The sequence below is a fragment of the Leuciscus leuciscus genome (assembly GCF_965113295.1).
Source record: "Leuciscus leuciscus genome assembly, chromosome: 1".
Taxonomy (NCBI): Eukaryota; Metazoa; Chordata; class Actinopteri; order Cypriniformes; family Leuciscidae; genus Leuciscus; species Leuciscus leuciscus.
This window is the reverse complement of record NC_138725.1, coordinates 55,160,551-55,182,438: the sequence shown is the minus strand read 5'-3', so window position 1 is coordinate 55,182,438 and position 21,888 is coordinate 55,160,551. Positions and strand designations below refer to the sequence as shown.

The 21,888-nt window shown below is 37.3% G+C and overlaps 1 protein-coding gene across 11 annotated transcripts in view; it reads right to left on the bottom strand.

Moving 5' to 3' along the window:
* Positions 1-21,888, bottom strand: part of rbfox1 (RNA binding fox-1 homolog 1) — a 248,412-nt gene that overhangs the window by 4,776 nt on the left and 221,748 nt on the right. For 8 of the 11 annotated variants that reach the window (XM_082142962.1, XM_082142963.1, XM_082142966.1 and 5 more), the window contains 3 exons: positions 14,527-14,662; positions 13,086-13,125; positions 8,490-8,554 (listed from right to left, as the gene is read on the bottom strand). In XM_082142962.1, the coding sequence (XP_081999088.1) occupies positions 8,490-8,554; positions 13,086-13,125; positions 14,527-14,662 (241 nt within the window). Of the gene's footprint in view, positions 1-1,459; positions 1,513-8,489; positions 8,555-13,085; positions 13,126-14,526; positions 14,663-21,888 lie in introns of all 11 variants that reach the window. The other 3 variants (XM_082142968.1, XM_082142965.1, XM_082142961.1) reach the window with 1 other exon arrangement.

Here is a 21,888-nt window from a genome sequence, read left to right as displayed (position 1 = left end):
AATTGGGTCTTTTAATGGCTTGTTTGAAGGACACTGTTGGTGTTTTCGTCTGTTTTTCTAGCAGTGCTACAAATTTAAGCTTAAACTCGTCCTTGTGACTATCGGTTTGTTCCTTTCCAAGATCCGTCAGAGTAAACTCTTCCTGCCGCCCATCGAGACAGGTTGAAGGCAACCCCCCACCTCACCTCCTGATTTATGAGACTGGTAAGCTCTATGTTTGTTAATGAACACCAGTGACTATAACATACAGCTAAATTAGATCTGGGCCCTGAGATACAGGTTAATAAATCTCAGATGGCTGGGATATATCTGCATTATTGACTTGATGCTCATTATTTTGGAAAATGTGTGCTCCAGCAGCGCCATTCCTCTAAATGTATTGACTTTTCCCACCAGGAGACCGCATGGACAGCTCATTTCTATGATTTCTTTAAACAATGCCGGGCTGTACTTTAGGTGCTCTAATGCGAGTTGCGGATCCTCTCCTCTTTACTATCTGATTACGTTGGTTTGTGAACGTGTGGCCTTCGGGGTTATCAGCAATTATTGAACTGGGACAATTAGACCATAATTTGCAAGTTTTTCAGACTCCAAATTACACATTTCAATTGTGTTTTACAGAAAACAGCTGATGTCTTCAAGAAAGTGCCGTCTGCTAAATTACAGCCTTGTTAGCATATTCATTTTCCCTGGTCGAGGCGGGGAATAAAGAAAAAGAAGAAAGGCTAGGGAAAAAATAGGGCTGTCACAAAATCAATGTGTGGATGGACAAGTCCATTCTCCTTTCGGTATACCGCAACTCAAACCAGTAACAATCACACTAGTGTCATTCCCAAGATCTAGCCACCTATAGCCAATGTGCAAGACACCATACACTACATGAGCAACCTTGATACCACAATGACAACATCACTAGCACTACACGCCTGTAAAATAATAACAAACAAACCAAAAAAAAAAAAAAAGCCCTCTCGAGCGCACACACACACACACACACATACACATACAGATCTAATGGAGAGGGAAGGGCGATGGTGGAGAGCTCAAAGGAACGATGGAACACAAGGAAGATTAAGAAAGGAAAAAAAAAGGAAAATCACAGATTCCAAGCTCGTGACAAGCGTGTTCATTTCACTCTTCAAGGAACACATGCCTCTTCCAAGCAATGCCATGGGAGAGAGAAACAGAAGACGAGAACGATGAATGCGATGCCTTCCAGCTATCCTCATGCAGTACTCCAAAACTACCCCACTCGTCCAAAAAAGAGCATTCAAGAGAAACGTAGTAAGAAAAAAACGTAACATCTACTAATCAAAGGGGGCAGAAATAAGGAGACAGCCGGGCAATAGAAGCACTCACTGTCAGGGTGCATTAAAAAAGGGGGTAAATGCTCGCTCCCTCATGGGTGCATAGAGAAAGTGAGGGTGATTTGGTATTCATTTATAGTTATTTATTTTACCTGAGGAGGTGTTACAAGAAATTTCATCTGCTGCAACGAAGACGAAATGATTTCTGCAAGAGAAGATAAAATTTACAATACCGCCTGCTGACTGGCTGGATGGACGAGAGGTGGGGTGTAGGGGGGGGGGGGGGGGGGGGGGGGTTAAGGGATTGGAAAGGGGGTAGGGGACGGATGGTGAGGGTGCTTGGCATAAATGGGTTTTAGTTCACAAGCAAAAACAACCAGAGCTCTCTGTGTGCGGCCCTGCACACTGCACGGGTATCAACATGGAGGAAGAGGGAAAAGCATGCTGAGATGCAAATGCGGGAGTAAAGAAGAGGGGTAAAAAAAGACATATACAGTATATCAGAGATGAGACTAAATCAAAACCTCGGACGGGGACCGATTCAATAGAAACTGCAGCTGTGCTCGAGACGCTTTTGATTTCGCCGCTCTAAACGTCCTCTGCTCTGTAAACCCCCTCCCTCCATCACTATTGTTCAGTAAAAGTCAAGGAACTGCATTCACAGCATTACTGAATAGCGCTGGATGGCCTTGATCGGTCACATAAAAGCCGGTCGTCGAGCCCGTTAGAAACACCTGAGACTGCGACCATTATACATGGATTATATTGGAAATCAAAGCAGATAATATTATACATCAAAGTGCTTATGTCATACACCTTAAACTGTTCTCGGGAGTGAGACGAGAAGAGAAAGAAAAGGAAAACTACCTCTGTATTCTGAACAGATTTATGCTAGATATATTTTAAAATGTCAAAATAACTAGGTGCACTCATTAAACACGTTTTACATAACTAAATAAATAGTACATTTTGAAAAATATTTGGGGTAGGTACGATTTAAAAATAAAGAAAATTATATTTTTATTAAGCAAAAACTCATTAAGTTGATTAAAAGTGTCAGTCAATAATTGACATTGACAAAAAAAGACATTTATAATTATTACAAAAGATTTCTATTTTAAATAAATGCTATTCTTTTGCATACTTTCTATTCATCAAAGAATCCTGGAAAACATATCACGGTTTCCACAAAAATATTAAGCAGCACAACTGTTTGCAACATTGATAATAATAAGAAATGTTTCTTGTGCAACAATGATGCTGTAATGATGCTGAAAACTAAGCATTTCCTTCACAGGAATACATTTTAAAATATATTCAAATATAAATTATTATTTTAAATTGTAATAACAATTCATTACCTAAATGCAAATAAATTGGTGAGCATAAGAGACTTCTTTCAAAAAAATCGTATTAGTCAACATAAAAGTCAAAACTGACCATATTTACTTTCTTAATGCATGTTCCTGGTCGTCTTGTGAATGACTGATTAGTCCAATTTGTTATGAATATTTTTTGTTTTTCATTATCTTTAATCAGAATGTAATAACATGCTCTTCTTCTGAAATTACTTTTTTTTTCCTGATGAAGTCACTTAAGACCAATGCCAAATTATTTAGACAGTTTTTTTTTTAACTAACAAACCTAACATTGGTTCAATCGATTCCCAATGGAAATATGCAAATCTCGCCCTACTTTAAAAAAAAAAGAAAAAAAAGTATATCCTCTGTCACTCAGAAATAGTTGGATTATGGAAGAAAATTGTATTACGTTCATTAAGAACAATAAAAAAAGCTCTTTTTTTTTGGTGACCATTCAAGACAATTTCAGCACTATATTCAGTAGTGCTGCGAATACAGTGTAATTCAATCATAAGTGCCACTAGTTGCCAGTAAGTTCAATACGACTGCCATACAGCCAAACGTGCAAAAAAAAAAAAAAAAAACTTAAAATTAATAAGTGCACCTTTAATCTTGTGAACTGTGAAATATATATTTAGATTAATTTTAATCAACATTTATTGTTTACAGCTTTAAGTCAGCAGAAACAGTATACAGGACTACAGTAGCCTTGTTATAAAAAATAAAATAAAATTAACTCTTTAATTGCAAACAGGAATAGGGTAAATGGTGCACTCTGGGTAAACAAACATGACTAGCATGAGTCATATTATTGGTTACATTACACAAGCTTCATGAGTCACTTCACAGGTGTGACAAATGATGTGTCATGGCTCAATCTCACGTCTAATTAGAGACATTGGCCGCCATATTGCCAGGCCCATTTTTAATTGCCGCTTGGAGCTATGTTTAATAACTAAATGAATCATTTATTCCTGCTATGCATTCAGATTGAATCGGCCCTCTTAATCATGTTAGGGGGTTTGTTTTGAATACAATGTTCTATTTTGTATGACAGTATTGACCGTCCCAATGCGCAAACACACACGCACGCAACATACACACGTACGCACACACACACGTACACGTACACACACACACACACACACACACACACACACACACACACACACACGCGTACGTACGCACACACACACGTACACGTACACGTACACACACACACACACACACACACACACACACACACACACACACACACACACACACACACACACACACACACACACGAGAGTAAAGCTCAATGCAGACATGCATTTGAACACATGCATTAAATGGTGCACTTTCTATAATTCATAGTGCCTTACAAAATTAGATATGTATTGGCTTCAGATATGACCATTGATTCCAATCATACACATTAAAGACTACACATGCACTTCATGAAGACGCTAAAGTCGCAAGCACTTCATATGAGCATTGGTACACTAGACTACACTGTATAATGTTTCATCTCTTCTTTGTATCAGCAATTAGTGGTCAATGGCACTTCCAGGCAAAATGCAGACATCTGGCCAACACATCCAGGGGTGTAAAGCACTTGAGTAATTCTACTTCATTCATAAAAATAAAGTATAATTTTTGGAAATATGTACTTTACCAAAAACGAAACATTTGTAACTCTACTCAATAACATTTCTAATGAAAATATTATACTTTTTAGTTAACGTATAAAGGACGTATTTTACAAGTGTAAATCTTTCCTTATATTAAAAAATATATATATTATACATTAATTTAATTTAATTTAAAAAAGTTTGGGGTCAGTTATAAAAAAAATAAAAAAATAAAATTATAATAATGTTAGTAAAGTTTTCTATTTGAATATATTTAAAAATGTAATTTATTCCAGTGATGCCAAAACTGAATTTTCAGCATCATTACTCCAATCTTCAGTGTCACATGATCCTTCAGAAATCATTCTAATATGATGATTTGCCACTCAAGAAACATTTCTTATTATCATCAATGTTGAAAACAGTTGTGTGGAACCACGATACATTTTTAGAATTATTTGATGAATAGAATAGCATTTATTTGAGATAGAAATCTTTTGTAACATTTATTTTTTTATGGTATAGTGTATATTTTTGTTGGTCTTCATTATGTCCCTTTGAATCGTTTAAATAAAATGTCATTTGCTCACATTACTGTATTCGTCATATATTCATCCTTGAAGAGATATCAACATAATCTTTGATCCAAAGCAAAGCAAAGCAAAGCTGTTTAATTACATCATAACCATTCTTGACGACAAACACTTGAGGCTTTACATAAAAACATTCAAGTGTCAACACTTTCTAAGGAAAAAGTTGATTTTTTACTTAGAAATACTTTCACTCAAGTATATTTTTAGCATGATACATTGATTCAGATTTTTTAATTATGTGAAATCCCACACTGTCACTTCAGTATCATTTCTCAGTGCTTTTTACACCCCTGAGCATGCCTGGTATGCGTTAGCAGCATCATTTACTAATAAACTGAATGAATGGCCTTTGATACAAGAGTTTAAAGAGTTGTCTTAGCTTCCCGCACAGCTGTTACCCCTGAGGGTTTCAGGTCAGTCCAGGGAGCGCCAGAAACACGCACAACGGGCCACCTCAACCTCTCCTCTCCTCTCACAAGCGTCGCGGGGACAGAGGTCATGGTGGGTTGTAGGAAACCGTGTACTCCTGACCCACGTGTCCCCGGCCCGCAGCTGTTCATATGGGAGCGGTCGAGCCTTGAGCAGCATCGGCCCTGGACATTTCTGACAGAGAGCGAGTGAAGCTCTGACAAACAGCAGGAACCAGATGCAGAGGCTAACTGCTAATGAGACCAGCTGCGGGAAGGCAGGGTGTTAAGATAAAGCTTTTGGGGTATTGATATCCGCCACCATAGAAGGCAAAAGATCAACTGCAGTCAAAACACTTGCAGGATTAGCGGAGATCAGAGATGATATCTTTCACACGAGGTGATAACATCTAACAACGCTGAGAGGTTATTTTAATGGAGGCAGATTGAACGATTAAACTCCAACGGTCTAAAAAACGTTACTCATTGAGATATGAATAATTAATTTTTTTTATGAGGGAAGAGAGATTATAAGTCATTTACATTGGAAATGAATAATTCAATCGGTTTAAATCTGAAACATGTAAAAAATGAATGACTTCTCAATAACAATCATTTATAAGTTCTATCATTAAAGACTAGTCTTATGCAAACTCATTTACCTAGAATTTGTATCGGAAAACCTAATTTGTATGTTGGGCTGCGCTTTCAATTTCCCAAAGCTGCTATTATTCTCAGAATGTGTCTAAAGGTAAACAAAATAATTCAAATGTTATTGAGAGGCCTCTTCATTTGCATAATCAATCAAGCAGGTTTCTGCAGCGGAGAGCGAAACAACATTAAGGAAACTTTCTGAATTGAATCAGTTTGAGCATTAGCATTAGCTCTGCCCACTGGCAAAGCAATGACTATGTCTACTAGTATAACTACATTTTTAATACAAACTGAACCACAGGCAATTTTGGGGGGTTCATAGAACATAATAAAAGAGAGACTAAGATCTGTATTAGTGACAAAACACTTAAAGCAATTGCTGAAACACATCATTCATGTCTGTAGCAGGACGAGCTGTGCACAGATATCTGATACTGTCTGATACCCTAAGTATGAGCAATAGTAATACTGATGCTTTGCTTAGAAAAAATCTCTGATGTCACAAGATGTACAGTAGTGTCACAACCGTTTATTTATCTATTTCCCAATAAATGGATCAGAATCCATGTTAAATACAAACAGAAATGATGTAGTTGGTCAGAAAATGTCAAGGTAGGAAAACTTCTTACATTTATTAAAGTATTAAGTATAAGTCTTCCAAATATTTAAATGTATACTTAATGCAAAATTTGTAAATGTAAATGTGAAAAGCTATACTATCTTATAAGCTATACTAGAAATGTCCCTGACTGTATCTACCATTAAAAAGTTTAGGGTCAGTAAATTAAAATAATAATAATTATTATTATTATATTCAGCAAATATGCAATAAAAAGATTATTCTTTCGAACAGGGCTTCATCAAAGAATCCTAAAAATATTAAGGATAATATTAAGGATAAAAATATACGTTTTCACAAAAAAATATTAAGCGGCACAACTGTTTTCAACATTGATAACAATAAGAAATGTTTATTGAGCAGCAAATCAGTATATTAGAATTTCTGATGGATCATGTGACACTGAAGATTGGAGTAACGATGCTGAAAAATTAAATACAGTTAACAAAATACATTAATGTTTTAAAACATATTACAAAAGAAAGTTGTTTTTTAAATTTCACAACATTACTGTTTTTACTTGCTATGGTAAGCAATAAGCAACTTTCAAAAACAGGAAAAAAATCGTATTGACCCCAAACATTTGAATGGTACTTCTTGATATACTTCTTTTCTTCTTTTTTATTTAACATGGATTCTGTTCCATTTATTGGTAAATAAGTAAATAAATTTGAATGTTTAACTTGGACAAGCTAGTGCATCTTTGCATGATTACATGATTGCCTAAGCCGAGAGTAATCGAACCAACAGAAAATCAGATTACCGCTATACCATAAAAGATTTCTCATAACAAGAAGCCACAGAACCACAACAAGAGCCCTTGGAATCAATAACGTGGTTTCTTAGGACGGTATTACTCTAATCTCTGAGGACAGTCTACTGTATTTTTTCAGAGAAGTCCCTGCATGTGAGGAGGACACATGTGGTTATTGAACTGATCATGAAACCACCCAGCCTGGCAACAATTACAAACACTAAAGTCTCTACCACATGCAGCTCACGGCCGGCAGACATCCAAAAGTGCGCTCGGGTGCGTTTCGTCCCGATCCGTGGCTAATGATCTGCCTTTGCCGCGGACACTAGGATCTGCATACGCACAAACACTCCCGAGATGATTACATAAACATGATGTAATGATGATGAGCACCACGCACAACCAGTCGGGTGTGATTCACGGCACACAATTTTCAACATGCATGCAGGGACACTGTTGACAGATTATGACAGCACTGCTAAGATGACATGATAATCAAGTGTTGCTTCATCTAGTTATGGCTGCACAATATCAGTTGTTACATGTTGGATGACAGCATTACGATCATTATTTGGCATTAACAGTCATGAGCAGATATGCTTTTGTGTCATGCGAATGTTTTACAATCACATCAAGGCTCCGAATTTGCTTTATTCTTGATTGCGTGCCATCTGCAATAAGCTTACACTCACAATTGACAAGAGAGGTAAAGAGAGAGAGAGAGAGAGAGAGAGAGAGAGAGAGAGAGAAAAGAAAAGGAAATCAAAATCAGCCAAGACGACTTCCTCTGGTCGCCCTGCCAAACGGGCTTTTGTCTCATCTCTGAGGAACTGTCAGGTCTATCCCACTTCATTCTGCAGTTACAGTTGCTCCACCATGGATGCGCTTCACCATTACATTTGCAGTGACATCTCATTTGATTTAATTTGCCAATTACTGCACTGGGCACCGTGATATTCCCCATCACCACTGGCGAGGGGAATTAGGCTAATAAATCAGGCTGGCCTTTTTTTTTTTTTTTGGAGCGCACGCCTGCCTCTGCTCGTGACGAAGGGAGAGAGTTTGACCTCAGAGGAGTAAGGGTGAGAGAGAACGAGGCTGGGTTGGGTGTTAAGGGCCCCGCCGGAGGGCCTGGTAAGGTGGTGTTGTCAGTGGTGTGCAGGCAGCGGTGTGTGTCTTACCTGTCACTGTAGGCAGCGGCGGTAGCAGTAGCAGGCTGAGTGTATCGGTAGGCAGCGTAACCACCCTAGAAACACAACACACACACTCGCTCACATGGGCACGTCGACAACAGATGTTTGGACTTTTTTATAAAATTTGTTTGTGAGAAAAAAAACAGCGATGGTGGGGGGAGGGGGGGAGTTGGGTTTGATGTTATGTGCTGTGACAGAGACTGTACGACTGAATCTCATGGAGATGAAGAGGCATGGAGTGCTTTTGGAGAGCAGCACGCGACAACGTCGCATTCGTTCACTCGGAGTTCACGGTATCGGCGCACGCAATTGCCGGCATGCTCCAAAAGAGGGGACGCACATGTCATAATCATAGCTATTAAATATGCATAATCTAATTACAAAGCAGCAGCCTTATGTTGGTGTGAGTCAACCTAGTTTCTTATTCATCTCATGCATGCATCTGAGGATTAATTATGTAGCGCTGTCATACTACACTACTTCTTTTTGCCAACAACAGAGAAAGAAATAATTTCAACATGTGGAACGGTAACATCTGATGTTCAGTAAGGCAAAAAGGCCAAACAAACACATCCAGTCAAAAGCGCACATGTCTGCTGATTTGAACGGTGTTGTTTTCATAGTCAATCACTGTGCGAGATGGAGCTGCCTGCTTAAAATACTCCCACACGGTCAGTGCTGTGCTGTGGAATTTTTTTTGGGTGACATTTTTGATTTCTTTTTTTTTCTCATATGAGAATTAATTCATGTCTTTTAATTTAGTGTCAACCATCTAAACCCACAGCCCCATTAAACCAGATATCTGCCTCTGTCTGAAATCTTTAAATAAATGCACAGTGTCATAAAATACAAACTATCATACTTGCACCGCAAACAATTTGTATCATTATAAATAATCTTTATTTAAATTGTCTTTATTTTTCATCCATTTAACTTGTCAAAAGTATTTCTGTAATTTGTCTTTCATTTTATTTTACACTTGATTTACTTTTCAGAGCTTGATTTTCTTCATTAGTAATTATGAAAGTAAAACAAATCACTGGAAGTTGAGTTGTGACTGGCACCAATTTGATACCAATTTTAGGTGCAACACCTACACATATTAATTGTAAAAAGGTGGTTAGGAAGGAAGGAAGGAAGGAAGGAAGGAAGGAAAGAAAGAAAGAAAGAAAGAAAGAAAGAAAGAAAGAAAGAAAGAAAGAAAGAAAGAAAGAAAGAAAGAAAGAAAGAAAGAAAGAAAGAAAGAAAGAAAGAAAGAAAGAAAGAAAGAAAGAAAGAAAAAAAGAAAGAAAGAAAGAAAGAAAAACTTAAAACCTAATCTATAATCATAAACAAACCATGGTTGGGAATATCTGCTCTAATTTGATTGGTCAGGTGACATTGTTTAGCTAACTAATAAACTGACAAACATTTAGTCTGACATGCAAGTTGCTCTATATATTCCTATTTACAAAACTGTAGTTTAAAAGCAATAATTCACTCGCAATTGAGCTGTTTTACTAAATATTCAGAACAGCACTCTTGCATGTTGTTTAATGCAATGTAATATTTCCTAATATTTGGTGTATTTTTGTACTCTTGATTCTTCTCTCATCCATTTTATTTTTGAGGAGGCACAGCTTCCTTCACCACTCCCATTAGCAGTCCACAGAAAACACCAACCGATAAGTCCATCTGTACACCTCTGCTCTTTCTCTGTTTCTCCGGGGCTTACTGGTCTCCTGACCCTGCTGTTCTCCACACCAGGCCTTCAGGCTGTAGTAATTACCAACCTCCCTCTCCCTGCACTCACACATACATAACAGCAGTTCCTTCTCACAACCTTCTTCATGTTCCTCACCCTCCCACTTCCACGCTGCTCACCTCCGTCCTCTTACTCCTTCCATAATGACTCACCGGGTAATTCGACACTCCCACTGCGTGGCCGGCCCCTTAACAAACCATTTCATTTACTCGCACAACGCCTGACACATTGCCGTGATGCATCTGCGCTTTATTTAAAGCCGGCGTGATGAGCTGCGGAGCGGGACGGCCGAACGGGGCCCCTTAGTCACCAGGGCTGTCATCTCTGACAGACGGGGGCCGCGGGCATCTACATGTCTCTGAAGCTCCATTAGGCTTGGTCAACTAACCTCGGGGAAACTGACAGGGTGTGCAGGTGCGGTGAGAGCAGTGGTCAGGACTTTAACGCTGAGATGCGCATCTGTTGAGCAGCCACAATTTATCATTATGACTCACGAAGAGAGAGAGGAACAGATAGGGCTCCACTGACTCCTGACTGCTCGTATCTGTCTGGAGTGCATGTGGACATACTGAGCTTATCATGGTTATTGATGCACATGGTGCTTTTCTCATACTTTTACTAGTGTGTGTGTTTTTGCCTGCCACGACCGCTTGATGGCCTGAGCTGACAGGTGGGAAATAATACAGAATAAGGGCTTCAATAAAAAAGTTATAGTGCATATTTAATTGAATTGAATCACTGAATCATTCATTCAACCGATTTGTTCAAAACCGTGAAAGAAACAAGGGACTGTCTTTATGAGTAAGTAATTGAACTAACCTAGAAATCTAGGAGCACCCTAGCGGCAGCAAAATTTATTTTGCAGCCAGGGGTAGTCTAGCAACTCTCCGTTGACTTTCGAGCTGGAAAAACCAAACTCTAGTCAGGCCAATCAAATCGTGTATAGAGTCGGTGGGCGGGCTTAACATAATGACGAATTTCTCGTCAAATTTCTCAAACAAAGAATGGCGGCTGTTGCTGGCGAACAGCGGTCTTTCGAATCGGCTTCGGCCACGACTCTGGAGGACTTGGAGTTAAGCTTTTCTTTGAGAAAAGAACAAAGAACGGCACTTAAGTCATTCTTAAAAAAGGAAGATGTGTTTGTAGTTTTGCCGACCAGATACGGCAAAAGTTTAATCTATCAACTAGCTCCGCTGGTGGGAAAACGCTCTGGTTGGTTGTAGCGCTATCCTATTGCATGCAGAGGGAATTTGAAAGACAACCGTTTATCCCGGCCCTCGGATTGAGCCCTGCCAACGGTGAGTTGCCAGACTATACTTTAACCATTCACTCAACCGATTTATTCTTATTAAGCGACACGCTCTATCATTTCAATGAGCTGTTTGCGGAGGAACACGATTACAATTAAGTTTATTTTGCTCATCTGTATTTCTGAGACTTTTGAAGTCTCAGCTTTCAATAAATGTTATTATTTCCTCTCAAAATAATAAAGTTTTGATGCTCTTTAATGTGGTGCGACAGATTGTTGTAGCTACATCAGTTCAAACAGCAGTTTAAAAAAACGAATCAAATGTCCATAGCTCGTAAGTAAAAAAAACGTACAAACCTTTTTTTTTTTTTTTTTTAGCAAAAATGTTTCCAATCATTACTGATGTTGCAAATGGATTTGCTAGTTACAGTGTGGCTTTGGGCATTTCTGGATCTTCAAGAAATGAAAACTCAGCCACATGAGGCAAATGTGAAGCACTTTATATTACAGATTAAATCGAGAGATATTACACACGCTGTGTCATTTATATTTGGTAGATCTTCCTGCTTTATTGCACCCCTGCATGTGGTATGTGCTCAGTATTTCTTTGTTTAACTTTTAACCCATCTTAAGGATGTCTGTTCTATGCTAGTGTAGCTTCATTTTTCAGACCTTATCCAACATTCAGTACATTTAGCAGAGCACTCAGCAAATTAAGATTGGTAATAAACAAATACAGTTTCTAATGAATATTAGATGATCTTATCGCAGCGGAACAATCAATCCCAGCCATTGTGGCACTGTGCTAATGACAAGGGAACAGAGGAAGCGTTACAGCAGCCTTCCCGTCATTTCCACGCACATTTGTACCCTGTACAATTTGTTTCGTCCCAGAGGAGGCCGAATTGGGGGAGATACATCAGGCTGTGTCAGGCTCAATGAGACATGGCCTTGAGGAGAACAAGGTTTCGGTCCCTGCTAGTTACCCCACCTCAGCTCCAGATGCTTCTGCTAATCTCAAAACGCGACGCTCCAGATAAACGCAAACATGCCCGTAGATCGCCAACGAACGCGGTGAAGATTTGATAGTTCACCATTCATTAAAAACCTAAAATTTTACATGCAACCCTTCAATGATCAGTTTTTCTCATTCAAATTACATTTACATAAATATTAAGAGATCAATCTTTTGGAATAATTTTAGATTATAAAACTGATTATACAATATCTAATGTGATAATACTCAGTAACCAATAAAAGTGTATTACTTTCTGCTCCAATTTGCCTATTTAAATGTATTTACCCTCAAAATAATCATGAATCTGTGTATAATGTAGGTACAGGTACATATAAGTTTTCACATTGTACAATCCCAGCATGCCATGCTCTAATGCTCAATCTTAGGTCACTCTGAGTCTCACCCTAACTGGCAATAAACTCATTTGTTACTCATGTGTGAAAGTCTCTTGACACAATTAATGAAGGATAAATGAAAAAAACAACAATGTATCAGCTGGTCGGTTTACAGTCGGAGGGATGAATGGGTGTGGGCATGTACATGAACATTCAAGGACGACATGCGAATACTTACATAAATATCTGCACCATAAAATCCGTCCTGGTAAACAACACTGGAAAGATGCAAACACACCCGCACACACAGACAAACACCAAACAAAACACATCAATATTAGTGCATGTTCCCATGCAAGCAATACCAACCCCACCTCTAGCCAGGGTTAGTGGAACAGAATATGAAATACACACGCATTGAATAAGATACTTTCCAAAGGCACTCATTACTTCTGAAGCATTTTAGAAGGAGAATGTGGAGTAAAGACTTTGCAGAGGGGCCACAGAGAGCTGAAACATACTTGCATCATATTTTAGTCTTTAGCACAATTTTTTATATATATTTTTTAGTATATATGAAGAATTTTTTGTAACATTTGAGATTTTTTTTTTTATATAAATTAATGTAATAATAATAATAATAATAAAATTAATTACATTCAAGATCAAACAGACTTATTTTCAGATAATTTCAAGTTTATTTATTTATTTATTTATAATTTTTTCCCATTTTTAAGATCTGAAGATCTTGAAAATCTCTGGTAACACTTTATTTTACAGTGTCCTTGTTACATAATGTTACATGTACTTACCATAGTAATAACAGTAAATGATGCATAATTACATGCAATTAACCCTCAACCAAATCCTAATCCTACCCTAACCCTATAGTAAGTACATGTAGTTGCTTAATATTACTCATTACTTAAATATATAATTACACTGTAACACCAAATCTCTTATTGTCACTGGCATTCAACATTTTATTGAAGGTGACAATGATGTCATTGTAATATTTGCATATTGAATTGCGATTGGTCTTTTTTCTTAAATTTATTTGCATACTGAATTACATAAATGTAATCATTTCTGATCCACATTTGAAGCTCTAAAATGCTGATAATTCCTTGAAAAACTATAAAATCTCAAAATTTCTTCTTTTGCTGCCTAACAATCAACGATATTTCCTTTGAATTTAGCTTTATTTATATACCAGTTTAAATGACATGTATAATTTTTTTTTTTTGTGAATCTTCTAACTTTCATGTTTGTCAAGACAGTAGGAAGTGGAATTTAGTCAGTAGCCCCTGTTTCTAAACTCCACAAAATCTCCTTCAGTATCATCTGCTTGAAGTTACGCACATGAAATTAGAACCAAAATAATCAGAATCATCATTTGACTGCTCAGAGATCACAAAAATCCTTCTGCATTCAGTTGTTTGAGAGGATTTACATAATGTTACATTACATAAAAGGAACGCTTAAGGCCATCGACCATGACAGAACGGCATGATTGTTCAGTGTCATCATTACTTGCAGGATGCACGGGCTACATGCTGCACTGGTTCTGTGTGGTGAGGTCGAGATGCATGCATGTTACAGCAGCCCGGTGACGAGGGGGAGCGTTTGTCAGAAGGTGAACTTGTGTGTGTATTTGAGAAGGGAGTGTTGCCACTTACCCTCCATAGGCTGGGATGTGTGGGGGAGGCGCAGCTGCCCGGAACGTATTGTAGACGGTGCGCCCTCTTCCTCTTAAGTGTGCCCCTCTGTACGCCGCCGCTGCCGCCGTGGCTGCTGGGTATGGGAAGCCTGGCACTGTGCGGAAAACATATAGAGAGTTAAATGGGTTTGGAACAGTACTTTTATCATTGACAAAAAATAAAAATGAAAATTGCTGTTGTTGAAATAATGCTGAAATAAAATAAAACGAATATTAGATGAAAAACTTAAAATACTATAATAGTATATAAACAATACTAAAATAACACAAGGAACTATCATTATGTAAATGTAGGGGGTGGTAGTGGCGCAGTGGATAAGACACATGCCTTTGGTGTGAGAGACCCGGGTTCGAATCCACTGTGAGACACCAATGTGTCCCTGAGCAAGACACTTAACCCCTAGTTGCTCCAGAGGCGTGCGACCTCTGACATATATAGCAATTGTAAGTCGCTTTGGATAAAAAGCGTCAGCTAAATGAATAAATGTAAATGTAAATGTAAAAAACAGGCTTTTCATGCGGTTTTCAAATAAAAGAGTTTGATGTATTGTGACATCACCATCATTAACTCCCATTCAGTATTCAGCAACTTGATGAACCACCCTGATGAACGACAGTGCTGGTATGAACCCTATGCTGGTATGCTAAGATTAACCAATCATAAAGAGTTAATTTACATATATATATGCCTTAAAGGTGCAGTAGCAAAAAAGTCTGAGAGGAGAATATAGTCATGTAAAACTAAATTAAGACTTTTTAGCACAAAACCTTGGACTAGGAGAGTCAGCCGATCATTATCGCAAAATAAACCCCCGTCAGGGTGATTACATGGCTACTTGCTGTATGAAATAAGTAACTAAATGGACAAAGTGTTGAAGTACTGAAATTATTTTAATATGTAAGAAGAAAGATTTACTGAAATTTTTTTATATGTACATTATTTTTCTTCTGCAAGTAAATGTCATGTATGGAATTAAGTCAAATCTACTTAACTAAGTTATGTAAAATTAACAAAGAAAATAAGTTTAAACAAATAAAGGTTTTAGAAATATAGAAGTTTGTTGAGTAATTTCAACTTTGTTTACTTTTCAATACTCTGTTTCAAGTACATTTTACTCAAGCAATATAACAATGAATTAAGCCATGCTTTTAAAGTGTATGCTTTACATACAAGTAAATAATACAGTAGATATTGTGTAGACAACATGGCTGGGTTTCCCGATAACGTTGTCTCTTAGCGCGCTACGAAGACTCTTAAGGTATAACTTAACTAAAGGTATACCATTACTAGGCGTGTTCCCCGAACTATACCTTAGGAAGCCGCTTAAGATATACCTTCCCAGTGCTGTCTGTGGCGATGGTGCTGAATTGGTTGATATCGACGGCTCGAGAATCAATTATTCTCTCGCGCAGGGGCTGCTTCACTGCATTATGTGAGAAAGCGGTGTTCTTTATAAAAGAAGCACTTAAGAAATAGTTGAAATTGCATTTATTAGGACTCATGGGATATTATAAAAAATCCAAACTATAATAGCCTAGCCAACATATTTTTTAATTGTATCATATATTGCTGCCATAATAACCATTTAAAAAATGTACGTGCTTTCTTCTCTTTCCCATTTTTGTTCGCTGAGGTGGAGCTGCGATGAAATATTGTTCTTGTAAATACTTCAGTAATAAAAGTGTACATCTTACAAAAGTGTGCTCGGCAGTGATCAAAAAGGATTTAAACAGTGGATTTTGAATCTCTTCTTGTAAACTCAGAGATGTGGATTCAAACGGCAATTAAATTCCCACACGACCTGTTTGTCAAAAAACTATTTGGCCAGGGTTTATTACGCGGGTTGGGTGAGAAAAAACACTGACATTATGGATTCGGACGGCAATAAAATAACTTACCCCTGTAAATGTTTAAAATACCGTACGGGCCAATGATAAACATTTAGCGTCCGAATAGGACTTAACTGACAGTAGCCTATGCTTTCACTGGCCTTTAAAAGCGCTCCGCGGATGGCGCCGTCTTTTAGAACAACTATTCGCTGTATCGCTGCCATAGTTTGAGCAAACTCCCCACCACAATCATTCCCTTTAAATAGACTTTTAAGCCTTTAATGGTTCGCCAGCTGATGTACCTTTGGATAATATAATTAAAAATCGAACAAAAATCCATATAATGACAATTTTATTCTTTGCATGAAAACACTTGAATTGGCCTAATTGAACACTGTCTGGGTGTATTAAAACTTAAGAATTAAGAATTATATTCGTATAGACCTGCAACAGTGATAAGGTAAAGCTAAGAGTGGTCCCAGACCAACCTTCTGAACGTATGACTTACAGAAGGTATACTTAACTAAGAACGTTTCGGGAAACACGTATTAACGATAAGGTACAGCTTAAGGTGTAACTTAAGAACGACGTAGCGTTAAGAAGGTTTCGGGAAACCCAGCCCAGATCTACATAATAGAAGTAATGTGGTAATAATACTAATACTAATAGACCCTCCAGAACACAGAGAACTCAATACTTGGTACACAATACACAATAACTGTAACATTCGTTGGATAATTTTTGAGTATGAATGTGTCATTTTGAGTAGGAAATGGACTGTCACAAAACAGTAAATTACTCAACCTAACAACAAAAGCAATGTTAAAACTGTGTAAATACTGCTGGAAAACAATGAAAAATGTAACCTTATTAATTATTCATGCCCGATGGGAACACCAGTATCAGAAAGTTGAGTAGGTTTTACTTAATTTTATAATGTTGGTACTTACGCTTTAATTTCTACAAGCTTAAATTGAGTAATAATATAGAATTTATATACAGAATTTGTTTTTCAAATTCTTGCCTGCACTAACTTATTCAGGTAGAAATTACAGGGTTTTTTTTTCTGTAGTATTTACTTCACCACATAATGATTTTTATTAGGGTGCTATGATAAAAGAGATGAAACAAGAAGTGTTGCTAGGGGCGGTCAAAAACCATACAGTTATATAATGTGATATTTGACTGCAGAATGCCACAATTGACCAATCAGAATCAAGTATTCCAGAGAGCTGTGCAATAAACTGCCAAATGAACTATAATTCCACAAGTCTCAACTAATATAAGCTGTGAGGAATGGTGCCCTACCTCCATTTACACCTGCAATTAGCCGAAAACTCTAACAATGAGTAATAAGCAAACTACAGGAGACATACAGACCTCTGAGGCTGGGTGAAAACAGAGCGCTCTGTATTGTTGTTAAATGATCATTAAGTTTAATAGGGCGTCGGTGGTGAAAATGACTTTTAAGAGGCTTAATTTGAAATGGTTGAGAGGAAGAAAGAGAGAGGGGGTTTGTGAAAGCTGCTTCATTCTTTAACGTTACAGGTTTTCAAAGGAAGATCATATAAATGTCTAATAGGAGCACTGAATCTTTCATTTAGACAATAAAAAATTCAGATTTAAGGAAGGGGTTTGCGTGATGTAGAAATGTGAAAAGGATTGTTCCATTTGACTCTTTGTCACCTTGGATATGTCTCGCTTTCACGCAGTGCACCATAGCTGTCTTAGTATATTAAAGAGAGAAATACAGCTAAATGGACTCTACATTTTACATTCCAATTTATTATATTTATGAAAATGAAGGAAGACATACCTTCCTACCATTGAAGTGTGTTATATTTCTAATGTTAACTTATAAATGATTCTGATATAAATACATGTTACTTTAATTTAAATGATCAGAAGCATGTCTTACACACACACACGCACACATTTAATTTACATGTTATTCATCTCTTTAAATGTGTGTGGTTTATTAGGAGGCTAAACAACAAAAATCAGATGATGCAAACAACTCAAGAGTTTGATAAATGCCTTTGAAATTGCTACAATGGAACATTAATGCAGCATTTTTTTTTTAAACGGCAATGAAGATTCATTAGTCACATGTATTCCTCCCTCCTTCCATTGCAGGCAGCCCATCTGACAGCCATTTTTGAAATATGCTGCATACACGTTTGCATATTTGCAAGAGCTTCACTTTGATGTGTAGAATGTGTCCTGAGGAAAATAAATATGAGATGTATTTAGCCTGAATATTTACAGGATAAACAACTTAGACTATGCACTTTCATTTAGAACGATGAAGGGTGGAGGGCTAGATGAAAACGGAGAGAGAGAGAGAGAGAGTAAGTGGCGCTGAATGAGAAATGGGAGCGTGAGCAGCAGCAGTGAGCTCCAGGGGGATGCACAGGAGAGCTAGTCCGTTTTATTGCTTTGAGAGCGATTACAGTCAAGCAGATGCTCTGGCCGACGGGAGGTAGCCTCCGCATCAAAGCCATAAAAGTGTACAACTGCTTTGTAGAGCAATAATTTCTCTCATTGGCTTTTGTGTGGGAAGTGTTTTGGGGAGGGGCGGTTGACGGGTGGGCTGCAACATTGCAGGAGGTTCAGGTTGCCCTGTGCATCTCACTCTGCAACCTTACACAGTGCAGCAAACCGCAGAGACTCTTTTATGAATGCATATATAAACAAGACCCGCTTTGAGATTCGAGAAATCTCACAGCTCTCAGATAATATAAAATGTAATGCATTGTGTATTGTGTACAGATTATTTTGCAGCTTGTGGTGATTTATGGTGAAATACTCATGTTTGTTGAGAGCTATAAGAACAAGAATATCTATCTATATTTATTCGTATTTCTTTTTAAAAGAAAATGTGCAAAAACACATTATGAAAATAAACCACTGTAATGTGTATGTTTAAATGAGTGGTATAGTTTAAGAATAAATATAAAAAATAAAATAAAATAAATAATTATAAAATAAAATAAAAGTCAGAAATTATCACAAATAAAGTAATAAATTATTCTGAAAGTTAGTATTTAAAATAAATAAATAAATAATGATCATTATTCAAATTATTAAGGGAAAAATAATCAAATTAATTGAAATAAATTAAAGGGGGCGGGGGCGGGGGGAGAGAGAGATTATTTTATAAAAAAATTACTAGTCAGCTAGTGAATTATTGGATGACTAGTTGACCACTGTTACCAATCCCTATTTACTTACAGTTATTTTCCTTTCAAAAACATATATATATTAAAATGTAAGTAGACAGTCACTATTCACATACACTGTTCTTTACAAGCCCTCCCCAGCTTTATAATCCAAATGTATGTAATCTCACTGTGAGCAGTCTTTTGAAACACGTTTTAAGTCTTAATGAATGTACATTTTTTTAACACCTCTGTACACAAGTCAGGGTCATTTCATATTGTTTCTTCCCACAATGCAATCTCAAACGTTCATTGTACGACACAGAGGCAGCCACCAAAGTACTTTCATTCCTCTTTAAAACGCTTCGTCCTTCCGCTAAAATCCGCTTGTTGTCTTCCACGATAGCCTATCTGCACAAATTCATTCCGTTTTGCTGCTGCCTTTTTGAAAATTCTCAAATTCTTCTCCCGCACTCCGTTAATTGCACGTCATTTTTCAAACTTATCATTCAGTATTTGCGAGTTCAAAAAAGCCCAGCAATGTTGAAAGTGCCAGAGGCGGTCGCTGTCTCTCGTTCAGTCAGGACTCAATCAAAGAGAGAGCCAGGACAGTGATGTCATACTAAAACACTGAAACATTAGCGCTGCGAAACTGTCAGTCAATACAAATGACCCTCTATATCATTACGACCGACCATATTCCATTTCAGTTCATATGGTCGAAACTCCCTCAGCCTGTCTGTTTCTTCTGAAAATTCAATAATCTGAATGTTGGGCACAGAGAAGTCGCCCTTCCTTTCCTCTCACTTAAGGAAATGAGTTTAACAATTTGTGATTAATTATTTCTTTGCCAATAAACATTAATGATGAGAAATTGAGGTCAATATATGAATGTGCATGTGTGTGTGCCGTCAGAGAAACGTGATAGTCTGAGTGGTGTTTAGTCTTATGAATGTGTTTCTTCAACTTACTGTATGTCTCAGGGGTTGATTTTAAATCAAACAGACTTTGAACTTTTCTTTGGGTCATATGAGGAATCTTTAAATATGAAAATTTATGATACAAATATTAATTATATCTTTAAAACTATAACAATCTAAAATAGATGTATTGTGTGAAAATATCAGATGTCTGTCATTATCACAAAAACAAGTCTGACACTAATCATTTTGGTTACAGACAGTAGTGTCAGTGATGTTTGAGATAAAATGATATGTGAAGTGTGAATTTTATTATAATTTTTTTTATTATTTCTTTTATGGCTGATATTTCTATAGTACTGACAGAGACCCAAACAAGTATTCGTCACAATTCGGACACACACATATTTTATTGTGTGTCAAAAATGTGATGCATTTACACAAAAATGTAATTGTAAAAATATTATTTCATTGTGTGCATTTACTGTAGAATACATAAAATGCTATGAAATAAACCTTAACATAAAGTTGGCCATTTTATTCCAAAAATGTTTACAAGGACATTTCCGTCACATGTGATGAAACACGACATAACTCTTGTGATGCATATGTCCAAACAATAGTGTGTCTGCAAGACGAGTCTTTTATTTTCTAAAAGTGCCTAAAGTTGGAGAAACACCATTATATGTTTGCCTTTTTTTAAGAGTGCATGTGTTATCAGACAGTATATTTGGCTTCTAAAAAATAATTGCTAGAGCTGCCTCTTTTTAACCTTGTTCATATGTGTGAACTCATTTCCTAAAAGAAAGCATGCAATAGAGAAAGAAAGAGAGTGTATTTGTGTGCGTCTTTGGCGAAGATTTTCACAAATTTCCTGTGGTCAGAGGTGGCGTGCATTTGCATAATCTCTGGACGTAAATTTCTGAAAGTCTAATTTTCAAACATCCGCCCAATCTCCGTCAGGCGTAACACTTAATCAGAGATCAGTCCGGCAGACAAGCGGGGTCTGGCACGTTGGTCATCCCTCAGCCTTCTGCCGATAGCTTTCATTTCCCTCAGCCGGAGAACTGTTAATGAACATCAAAGCTATCTTAAATCAACAGCCTGCCGCAGGTGAGAGAAGCTTCGAGTGGCGAGAAACGAACCTCTCATGAATCAAAGATGCTCCTTTTCCATCCCGGTCCTTTAGGATATTTGTTTATAGCTAACTTTCAAGCTTACTAATCACAATTCAAACTCTACGGCACACTCAATCGCTCTGTGCAGTCTCTCCGTTTGCAATCTAAGCAGCAATGTGCCAATACCTATTTTCAGTCTTTAGGCAAACGAAAGGATTCAAGGCGTTTTCCGTTATCGGCACAATTCGGGTGTATTAACGATGCTTTAATTATAATTAAGACAGATACCTAA